This window comes from Monodelphis domestica, chromosome 1 (genome assembly GCF_027887165.1).
Source record: "Monodelphis domestica isolate mMonDom1 chromosome 1, mMonDom1.pri, whole genome shotgun sequence".
Classification (NCBI taxonomy): domain Eukaryota; kingdom Metazoa; phylum Chordata; class Mammalia; order Didelphimorphia; family Didelphidae; genus Monodelphis; species Monodelphis domestica.
Window position 1 is genome coordinate 318663517 of NC_077227.1, and position 12343 is coordinate 318675859.

The 12343-nt window shown below is 32.3% G+C and overlaps 1 protein-coding gene across 22 annotated transcripts in view; it reads right to left on the minus strand.

Annotated features, from left to right (window-relative positions):
* KLC1 (kinesin light chain 1) overlaps positions 1 to 12343 on the minus strand; it is a 48564-nt gene that overhangs the window by 21941 nt on the left and 14280 nt on the right. For 8 of the 22 annotated variants that reach the window (XM_016431322.2, XM_007473491.3, XM_007473490.3 and 5 more), the window contains exons 9-12: positions 8661 to 8710; positions 8510 to 8577; positions 4838 to 4946; positions 3851 to 4012 (exon numbers count right to left, since the gene is read on the minus strand). In XM_016431322.2, coding sequence (XP_016286808.1) covers positions 3851 to 4012; positions 4838 to 4946; positions 8510 to 8577; positions 8661 to 8710 — 389 coding nt within the window. Of the gene's footprint in view, positions 1 to 3; positions 1850 to 3850; positions 4013 to 4837; positions 4947 to 8509; positions 8578 to 8660; positions 8711 to 12343 lie in introns of those variants that run through there. The other 14 variants (XM_056811199.1, XM_056811204.1, XM_056811205.1 and 11 more) reach the window with 8 other exon arrangements.

The window sequence follows — 12343 nt, forward strand, 5'->3', positions numbered from 1 at the left end:
TAAAATGGAAAAATAAAACTTGTTACCAATTCCCCAAGGATGTTGGGAGGACAAGATAACATAAGTAAAGCTCTTGCTGATTTTCAGGAAAAAAAGATCTACTATAATTTAAAAGTATTACATAAACAATATTAATTCTATTTCAGTCACCTTTTTAAAGAGCTGAACCCTAAAATAGTTCTATTTCTAACATTTCAGAATAGGATATTCAACAGGATATGAGAAGTGAATTTTCCTCTTGAAAAAAATTCCATTTGGGAGAAGAGACTTAGCTATTTAAAGAGTGCCAACCTAAAAGGCTCTAGTAGTGTTGGATGAAGCGTCCTATAATTTTCTAACAAACTAACAAGTCCCTACCCTTTAACGAAGTTGCTGCCACTTATATTTCAAGCTTAACATCTAAGGCTAATGGTAAGGTATATAAGAAAGTCAGTTTATCTATCAGTTTGTTGCCTACAAAATGCCTATTTATTGGCACTTTATTTACAACATAATTAAAACTGATGTCATGAAGAGCCTTCGGAAAGCACTTTACAAATTGAAAATACTACAGAAATGTGAACTATCATTATAACTCAAATATATGTTAAATAGCACCTATGTAAAAACATTCTATATACACATACATATGTATATAAAGTTATGTTCCATACATTTGACATTAAGTAGATCATTGTCAATGAACATTAAATAACTACAATCAAATATCCTGAATTTTTATTAAAATATCTGGAAATGTCTCATCTATCTAGAAAACTAATAAATAAATCATAAATAAATAAATAAATAAAAATCTATCTAGAAAACTAATATAAGGGAACTTTATTAACCAGAAGACTTTAGTCAGAAACATATATGGGCATTAGGATTTATCATACTAAATTTTATTTTTAGACACTCCCCAAGAATAATTTATGTAGAATCTAGAAAGTTCGATTATAATGACTCATATAATGTTCATGGTTTAAGGCACATCTGGAAGAGTAAATTACAATCATTAAATGTTATTCATAACCCACACACACATTACCAAGATACATAAGGAACTGTGAAATGCATACTATTCACATTTCATGTGAAACATAGGTCTATCCTTCCAAGAAATATATCCAACTTTATATTCAGAGTTTTAAAATAACTCTAATCAAGAAAAAATTTGCATACTGCTCTGAGAGATTCAGAAACATGGGGCACTAAAAAAGCAAAATAAACTTTTTTTTAAGTGATCATTTTTCAGGACTTTTTCAAGCAAGTTATATTTTAAATAAGCAATGTAATTCTTAAATTCAAAACTTATTTTCTTTCAACTCAACAGTGAGATTTAACTAAAATCTCACGGATATGTACCTTCTTTGAAAAATACTATTACTCTGTTAAAAATTAGAGTTTAAATCTTAAAATTTGTTCAGCGATACTCCTCAAATTTGTGAAGACTATATAATCCATCTCTATTTAAGGAGGCAGAATCAAAGAGTATTCACACACATTAATTTCATGTTGTAATTTACATTTTCTGACCATACATAAGCCATGTATTTGCATTCTGTTCAAATAATGATACATATGTGGGCTTAAAAATTTGTATATGTTTATTATTAAAATATGAAATATCCCATATCTCCTACCATAGATCTTTCCCTTTGGTCTCATATCCCATCACTCATCACCTTTACTGGTGGAGGAACCATGCTGCCAAAATATGATTGACATCAAGTACAGATCCTGAAATCTTAAAGTAACGTGATGCTATTTATTGTGACTAACAGTGAATTCCCAAAGGACAATGCACCTGGAATGTATATTATCAAAGCTGGTCCACTTAGAGATTAAAGGATCAAGAAAATTGCTTCTGCAAAGAAAAACACCACATTAGTCTCTGACAAGAGGAGTTTGTGGGGAGAACAAAATAACACCCAAATATTGTAGTGCCAGTGGTCCTAAGTTGTAGAATGAAAGTTTGAGAAGGAATAGGAAGAAAATAAGAATCCATTTAAGAAAATAACTACTCTTTACTCATTTTAAAATTATAAGCATAATAATATTATGCTATAATTCCAGCCTGAACTCCCAACCGATAGGCGAGATTGTTGTAGCCCATTCCTCCAGGAAGGAAAAATAAGACAAAACAGTAATGACAATAACTATTAACAGAAATAATGAAACCATCTCCTTAATTCAGTGATTTCCAGTCTTAAAATTATCAAAATGGCTTTATCAGCAAATACTGACCTAGAAATACCACCCCAAGAGTTCTTCAAGAACTTCTATTAAGAATATCAAAATCTACACATACTTTTAATAAGTAAAAAAAAAGTATTTACTCCTAATAAATGGCATGCAAATAAAATAGCATTATAGGGAAGAGTACAGTACACAGTTCCAGTATCAAGTGGACAATATTAAAAACTATTCAAATGTTTCATTTTGGAGCCAGTATATGATAGATGTGAGGATATTAAAATGGATGCTGATTGACTGTCTTGGCACTGAGAAAACCAATGCCAAGGAAATACCAGTTAAAGATAATGACAAGAAGATTCACTGCAATTTCTGCAGCATGACTGGATTTTACAAATATATCCTTTAGAATGATTTCTATCAAACTACCATAAATGTATATGATTCTAGGAAATAAAGGGATTCATGTTGTGAACATGCTAACCATACTAAGTCAAAAGAAAAGTTGGAGAATGAGAATCCATCACTAAATCAATATGGCAAAAACTTCTTTATGCAACCTGCAATTAAGCTGCACTTCTTTTCTTAAATGTGCAAAGTTCCTGGCATTACAATGTAGCTCTTCTTCAAAAATACAACTGGATTCATTCTAGGAAATCCTGCAAAGAAAAACTAACTGATGTAAATACAACTCAAACCAGCTAGATATAACTTGAAACTGCTCATGTCATAAACAATTCAAAAGGTAAGAAGTATATGAAAAGTCACATTTGGCTACTTCTAGCATATAGACCTGTGATATAAAAGGGTAAAATGAATTTAAAGTAATATAATGCTTTTTCATAGATAGTAAAGGTTCCAAATATGGCAATATCTTTTTCATATTTAGTATCTAAAATTCATCTCTGGCATTCAAGTGTGAGTTTTTTAGAAATCTGATTTTTCTTAAAAAAAAAGTCAAAAACTAAAACTAACTTTATTAAGGTGATTAAAATAGCACCACAACACTTTTTCTTTCTTATAGGAATTGGCATATGGTTTAAAGGAGTTAATATGAATAAAACCCTTTACAAGATATAAATGCACCATTCTGGATATCCACTTCTCTCAAATGGACACAGATGAACAGTATTTTTATATTTAGAACAGATATGAGGAAAAGGCAGTCATTTGTACAATTTTAATTTATAAACTGATTTTTTTAATACATAGTGATTGAACTGAACAAAACCTATAACAATCTAACCAGTGAAATAAAAACATTAAAGTTAGTGATAGAAATGGGTAAATAAAAGCAAATTAGTCAATTGTCAAATTATTCCTAATACTAAATGAAATTATACTTTATGGATTATGTTCTAAATAACCAGGACACTCAATCAGCATTTAAATGCTCATAGTTAAGCCCAAGTTCAATTCCTAAAAACAAAATTATCAGTTCAAACTAGTTGAAATGAGGAACGAATTGAAATATTAACAAAGTTAATTAACAAAAGGCATGATCTTATGTTTTCTTAATTTTCACTTGATTGTAACAATGACAAAATCCAAAATAAATGAGCTAGAAAAACAAATAAAAAAACGCTAAGGGAAAGAGGGCTATAAAGAAAGCAGATTTTGTTATAGCAGTTAACTGCCTACATTACACTTGTAAACTGTGTACTGTACTTACCCCATTCCACTCTACGCTCATACTCACTTCCTCCCCTCCATCAGGACCACTCTCGTACTTTACCACATCAACATTGAGACTTTCTCGGCTTCTTCTTTTTTCTATGCTCTCAGGGTCATTTAGCACTTCAGCTACTCTCTGTTTGTGAACATTGTCAAGACCCTGTGAGCCAGGCAAGGGGAAAAGGGATTTACATTTCAGCACTAAAATTGTATTTGAAAATTTCAAAGATCTAGAATTACTATTAGAAAAAAAAAAGGTCAATATATTTTTATAATAGGCATTAAGTTACTCAGTTTTATATCATTAACCCCAAATTTAAGCATGACTGAGAACCCAAAGGCTGGTAGTATAGTGAAAAGAATAATTGTAGCATACTTGGATTAGGATCCTATGGGATTATTGGGTTATAACCTTGGACAAGACAATTCTCGAGAGATTTCATGATCTATGGAATTGTTACTTATGCTTCTACTTACCTCACATGGTTATAAGGCTCAACTAAGAGTGAATATGCTGAGGGCTCTACAAATGTGATTTATCAGTTTTATCATTCACATACTATTTATGCCTAGCTAACTCACTTTAAATTAAAATAATATAATTCTCCCAGAAGAAACTATGTTAGTAAAGCTAAAAATAAATGCATATCTACATTTCAGTTAGTAGCAATTTTACAATTTATTTTCCAATTTCCATGAGCAATGTAGTGCTAGGTAATGTTAATTTTACATTGATGAGATTTTTAAATGTAATTTAAGTTATTAGCTAATATATGATACTGTTTTAGGTTTAAAATGGAATTGAACTCAAAGGAGCTTACATAAAAGACATCCTTTTTTACATATGACTTCTTTTCTTTATTATAAAGGACAAACCATAAAAACTTATTTCCCTAGATATTATACTAAAGGGAAAGGAATATAATAGGAAAAAAAAAGTTCTGATAATTACAAAAGCTAAAAATTAGAACAATTTAAAACTTACCTGTTTTCGAGACCTCATGGCTGCTTCCTCTAATGTTTCAGCAGCTTCAAACTTGCCTTGACGTCTATAAAGTGCTCCAAGGTTCTTTAAAGTGGTTGTCACAGTTGGACTATAGAAAATAAAAGTGCACATCACAATTAAAGCAAAAGTGTAAAGTTAACATTTCCATAGATATAATTCTAAAGACTAAATAGGAAAAAAAGATTAAATATAGATTCCTATTTTAACTTGGAAACCATTGAAAATCATATTTCTGGAATGCTTAAAAATTTGTAGAGTTCTTTAGAAATTTCTGTTTCCTTTAGAAACTCAAACTTATTTGTGTTTAAGTTGTGGGCCATAATCTTCATACTTAATGCTATATTTAAATTTTTTAAAAGATTTTTCTCAGCACTGTATATAATCAAATCATGACTGGCAAAACAATCAAGAATTATTCCTTGAAACGTATTCACTTCTTGATTTCATATGACTAAGACTATAAAGTTCTAAAAGCAAATACTATTATTCAATGTTTGAATAACCTAGTACACCCATTTTGGACATAAAATGTTTGAACTTAATTATTTTTAGGATCATAAAAATCAAATCAATTCAGTAAACATACACTTAGAATATGCAAAACAGACAATCACATAGGAAGCATTTCTTAATTGCTACTATGTGACAGGGAATGTACTAGGCACAAGGGTCACAAAAATAAAAGGTCCTGAAGGAATGTCAGGGAAGATGACATGCATGTGTACATTCACACTGTACATGTTTTGCACAATGAACCTGTGTGTCTATGTGTGCATGTATATGCAAAATTAATACAAAATAAAAACTAGGTAATTTGAAAGGTAAGCCATTCATTGCTGGAGGAAAGGAGAGTGTCAGGAAGACCAAGAAAAGGCATTATCTAGAAAATGGCTCTTGAACTGATTCTTTAAAGAAGAAACTAGAAACAGGTAAGGAAGTTGAAACTTCCAAGATCTAGAATTTTTTTTTCAATAAAATCAATCAATACATTTATATAATATATTCAGTATTCTACTATTAACCCCAAAATAAAATCATGACTGAGATATCAACAGCAGATAATGCTAGGAAAAGAACATTCAATGATGAATAACACACCTGGATTACAATCCTTATTCTATCACAAAGGATGTGTAACCTTGGATAACTACTTTAAATCTCTCTGAGTCTCTTTTTCATCATCTGTAAAATATTAATCTCATTTCTACTTATCTCATGGGATTATGAAGCCCAAATGAAAACAAAAAGACTCATAATTATAAGTTACTATAATCATTTGCAAAATGATGAGGGCCTGAGCCTGAATAATAGCTTTATGAGCAGAAAGAAGGGTGCATATCCAGAGATGTTGTGGAGGGGAAGAAATGTCAGATTCGGAAATGAGTGCCTGTGTGAGGTGAATGAAAGTGAGTAATCATGGATGATTCCTCTTTCCTATATGACTATATGCTGCTTCATCTCTTCCCACTAAGTCTGAGTATATCCCCCAAGACATTGTCCCAGTATCTTTTCTCTTCTCTTTTCTTTCATCCACCATGTCATATCTATGAGATGCTTTTTTTCTATTCCTAATCTCTCCTCAACTCCAATGTCATGGAATCTCCAATTGCCGGGTAAATATCTCCACCTGGAAATCATTTCAAAGTCTATGTCTTTACCTAATATATCACCTTCCCTCTAAATTTCAGTCTGACAAATTTATCTATTTCTGCTGATGACACCACTATCCTCTTGTTCTCCAATATCTAATGCCCCATGGTCATCTTTCTTTTTTCTCCACTCACCTGTCCATAGCCAATCAGTCACCAAGGCCTCCACGTTACTCACACCTATCCCCTTTTCTCTGCTCTCTTTTCTACTAACCTATTTAAGATCCTCAACAGCTCCCACTTGATACTACTGCAATAGCCTAACTCTCACCTCCTCACTTCCAGGCTCCCCTTTGCCCAATTCATTCTTTCCACAGCTGCCAAAATAATCTTCCTGGGGCACAGATTTAGTCCCATATTATTCCCATGTTCAGAAGTCTTCACTAACTCACTAGCCTCTAGGATAAAATAAAAACTCCTTAGCCTTTGTTTAAGTCCCTCTACAATTTTGTTTCAACACATTTTTTTAATCTTTATTTCATGCTATAACATGACAAATACTCTTTTTTCCAGTCAAACTATACTACCAGCTATTCACCAAACTCTTAAATGCCATCAAGTCTCCAATACCCATTCCTAGAATGCTCACCTTCCTTATTCTTACCTTTCAGGATTGTTAGGACATAGCATGGTACAGTGAAAAAAATGATGGCTTTGGAGACAGAGGACCTAGTTACAAATTTTGACTTTACCATTTACTACCTAAAACAAATCACTTAATTTCTATAGGGCCTAGTTTCCTTATCTGTCAAATGAAAGGATTAAACTAACTAAACTATAAATCCGTCATACCATAACCTACCTGCAACGCTCAACTCATGTGCTATTTCCTCTCTCTTTAACTTCTTTCATTTCCTACCTCGTATTAATCTTTTAGATGACAGCAAGACATTTTAGATACTCAAAATATAGTAATAAAACTAGAGAATTTTGTTAATAGATATCATAAAAAAGGCAAAATTCCAGGCAAGAGGATGGAAAATAATGACCTTGTTTCTTTCACTTACCTTTTGTTTTGAGTCAAACTCATCAAGCCTTCTAAATTTCTAATCCTAAATCAATAGTCTGGGATAAAAGACTATGATCTGAGCGCCAAACAGAGGTGTTAAAATGGGGTTTCTTAATCTAGGAACTCTATCTCTGCAGAAAGTTTGTTATAATATGCTATATTTTGTCGTATGCATTTAAAAACATAATCAAGGCTGCCAACAGGCTTCATGATACAAAAAAGGTTTTAAGAAACATGTTGGTAAAAAGGAAAAACAACTTTGGGCTGGAGGAACTTTACATCGTTTTTTTTTGTTAGCTAAATATAATGTCTCATAGCCTCTCACTATGACTAAAGAGCTGTCAACATGCACTTGCCTTTATAGGAAGAGGCTTTAAAGTCACCACACAATAGAACTTGGGTTAAAATAGTCATTGCTGAGGACAGCTGGGTAGCTCAGTGGATTGAGAGCCAGGCCTAGGGGTGGGAGGTCCTAGGTTCAAATCTGGCCTCAGACACTTCCCAGCTCTGTGACCCTGGGCAAGTCACTTGATCCCCATTGCCTAGCCCTTACCACTCTTCTGCCTTGGAGCCAATACACAATATTGTATGGTCTTAAAATAAATAAATAAACGAAAAAATACTCACTGCTAAAAAGCTATTTCATAAAACACTTTTGTTTTAGCTATGTCCTCTGGATAAGTACTAAGAATAAGCATACTGGTGGAAACAAAAGGCTTTAGAGTTTTTGGTGGAAACAGATCCATAGAATACATGGAATTGATTTTTAGAGGGACTCTATATGCCACAAATGTATATGCATGTCTTATTAATCTAGTAAAACAAAGTCATTAAAAAAATCTTTTCATCTTTACGCTTTGTATATAGTAGGCACTCAATGTTTAACTTTCAAATCACTGATTTAATGCTATGGAAAACTTTGAAAGGATGAAAGTATAATGCCTGAAATATCTCCAACGACTTCAATTGTATGCCAATATAAAACATACATACCTATCAACTTTGCAAGCTTTGTACCAGCCACCATACTCTCCAAAAGATGTCCCATCCTTTTGTTTTCCCTAAATTAGAAATTATACAACAATCAATATCAAATTCATGACAAAAAAAAATCTTTAACAATCTCTTAAAATCTTAGTCTTACTTTGCATTCTTCTCTCTCCTCAGCATGCATCCAAATGGGTTTATTTTCATCTAAGGAAAAGGAAAATAATACATTACCAAACTAAACACAACAGACAATATTTTTTTCTTGTCATTTTTACTTCAAAAGGCATTCTTCTTTTTATGAGAGAATAGCAAGGCACAAAAAACTACTCACATTTATAAAATACCTTAAAATTTATTAGAGAGCACTTTTCCCATATTTCTAAGTATAGAGAGAAGAAAAATGAAAAAAAAACCAAGTTGATAGATATTAGTAAAAAGTTTTTAAGTTAAACATACAGAGGCAAAAGCAATTGATCAGAAATCATAATTACTCTGGAATATTTTCCCTACTCATCTTTGCCTTTGGGAATCCTTTATTTCCTTCAAAACTCTATAGAAGCATTACTTTGTACATGAAACCTTCCCTGATACCCCCAGGAACTAGTGTCTTCCAAACCCAAAATTTATCTTGTATTTGTTTTGGACATATTTTGCATAGCCTTATTTATATATATGTAGTTTACACTAATTGAATTAGACCCAGGACAGAGATGGCTTCATTTTACAATGTGTCCACAAAACCTGGCACATAGTAGGTGCTTTAAACAATTTTGCCCATTAGTTCATTCTATGGCCTATATGGCTCTTACCACAAAAGCTGATATTCTAATGTCTGTAAGTCTTTAATTAAAATTCAAAATGAGAGCAACACAAATTTAAAGTAAATGACTTTAAGAATTTGGCCTCAGAAACTTACTGCATGACCCTAGATAAATAACCTCAATTGTGTAGCATTTATTGCTCTCCTACCTTAGAAACGATATTCAATATCAATTCTAAGACAGAAGGTAAGAGTTAAAAAAAAAAGAAATGGACTTTAAAGATATCTAGTCAATCCCCCTCATTTAACAAGATAAAGAAGCTGAAATATAGAGAAATTAAAAGACACCCTAGTAAAAAATGGCAAAGCTGAGACTGAAATTCAGGTCCTTTGAGATTCCATATTCCAGAACTCTTATCACTAAGCCAGAGGTATATTCCATGAAGGGTCCATTGATGGGGATCTGTGTATATATTTCCAGGGGTCCATGACCTTGAATTGGGGAAACAGTCTATTTTTACCAACTTCTAACTGAAATTCAGTATTTCCTTTCATTATGAAAGTAGGCAACCAACATTATTTTGAAAAAGAGTCTGCAAGGTTCACAGTGTGCCACAAAAGGTTCACAACATGTTTTAAGATATTATTTGGCTACAAGAAGACAAATACAAACCATATAGCTGACAAGGCTTGGGATGTTTACTTTGCATATAAGCAAATAATCTTCACTGATTTTGATACAGATTACAACACCAATTTATAAAACAAATGTCATAAAGGCATCCACTATGGTCATATTTACATCCTATTGAACTCCAAAACAAAACTAAATCTTAGGTAGATAAATAAGTAATTAAGTAATGCATTTAAATGCAAGTATAATAAAAAACCAAAATGCAAGTACCAAGATGCTCAATGAAATTAAATTTTTGGTTATAATCTACCTCCTTTCAAGAGATAATCACAAGAAAACAAATGAGAGAACTATTTCATATCAAAGACTTTCTTTTAAATATAATAGTCCACATATATCCTAAGCTTCTTTACCCAGCTTTGTTTTGCAATAGTATAGATTTCCTAAATTTGATATTCAGAATGATGAGCACGAGTAGAGCCTAAACTATCACAGAAAGATTTAATTAAGTTCATTAATGTATTCATTTGTGCTGTGAAAACATTTTAAAGATAGTAGAGGAAATACAGAGACTCCAACAACCAATTGCACATCAAACACACTAAAGGATTACACTAAAGACACACTGCCAGAGATCTTAGAAAATGCCTACCCAAGGAAGAGAAATAAGAAGGCACTTCTGCTCACTCCTTTGCAAAAATGGAAAACCACACATATGGAATATGTCAGACTTTTTTTGGTATATTGGTTAGTTCTAAATGGCTTTCCTCTACCTTTCCTCTTTTTTAAAAATTCTTTATTAGTTCACTTAGGAGAGGGTGGGGAGGCATACGTTGAGCTATGAAGATGATGATAAAAAAATGTATTTTTTAAGATGGATTATTTAAAAAAAATTGATTCCCATAGAGCGGAAATGACTTTCCAAGACTATCTAGCTATTTGATGGCAAAATCATGTCTCCAGTACAGTAAGCTCAGTCTGCTATCTTCCTAAGGGAGAAAAGGGAGTAAAATTAGACTATTTTCAAAACCATTCTCTTGAAACAAAAGGATCCTTTCTAAAAACATCTATAGCTTTTTTCTGTCCTAGAACATGATCAGTCTGTGAATTTTGCATATGCAAATGAATGAAAAACCACATTCCCTATTTTCCAATCTAGTTCTCTTGATTTATCTATTAAATAGTTTTCTCTGCACTTGAGTAGGATCAAAAATTGATTTTTTTCATTTATTTTTATCCATTTGTGGATAATGATAAATTTTCTAAATAACTAAAGAGATTCAACAACAAAAATTTAACATAATAAAGATCTTTAGCAAAACAATAAAATTAGATAAATTCACAAAAATCTGAGATCTTAGGCAGAGTTCTAGTACTTCCCCATGTAGATATTAGATTTCACAATATATATATAACCTGAAGCAGAGCTAAATGCATGATCCATGTGTGGGACATCCTCTATATGTGCTTCATCTCAGCATGAAACTACTAAACTAGTGACACAGATAAACTAATTCTAGTTTGAGAGGACCAAGATTCTTGCCTGAACTATTGTAATAGTCTCCTACCTAGTTGCCCTGCATTGATAACCCTAAAACACAGATCTGACTAAAAATTTCTAAAGGTTTCCTACCAACTTTAGGATAAAATACAAAAATTTCAGTCTGACATTTAAAGTCCTTCATAACCTGGATCCCCATTTGGCCTTCCAGTTTATTTTATATTACTCCCCTTCATACCCTCTCCATTCCAGATAAAGCCTGCTTGCTGTTCTTCATATATCATGACATTCCATTTCCCACTACTGCATTTGCACAGGGGGTTCTCCCTATAAGAAATTTACTCCCCTCTCATTTCTGGATCATAGACTCTTTGGCTTCTTCTTCAAAGCACAATCTCATGTCACTTTTTAAATATTATACCTTTCCTGATCCCTCCAGTAATTTAGCAATGTCCCCATTTCATTTACTTTGGGTTAACAATAACTGTATACATGCTTTGCTCCTTTAGGTAATGTTAGCTTCTTCAAGGTAGAAACTATCCTTAATTATATCCGTAGTCCATAGCACAGTGCCTAGAATATGTTTAATAAGTTTATTTAATAAGTTAAACATTAATTAAATATAGCCTAAGAAGTTAGTATTTTATACTGAAAGTGAGAAGGAGCCATTGAAAATCTCAGAGCAGGAAAGCAAAAACTGTGTCTCAGAAAGATTTTTTGCCAACTCTAAGAAAGATATATTGAAAACTGTTAAGACTGGAGGTAGGAAGACCAGCAATAACTGGCAGAATAATGGCAAAAAAAGAAGTAATTTTTGGCCTGAAATAAGGTGGTAGCAGGGTAAAATGGAAGAACATGGTTTTGAGAGATATTGTGGAGGGAAAAGTGAAAGATGTTGTCATCTGGTTTGATACTTTGGGTGACAGAAAGAGAAAAAAAGAT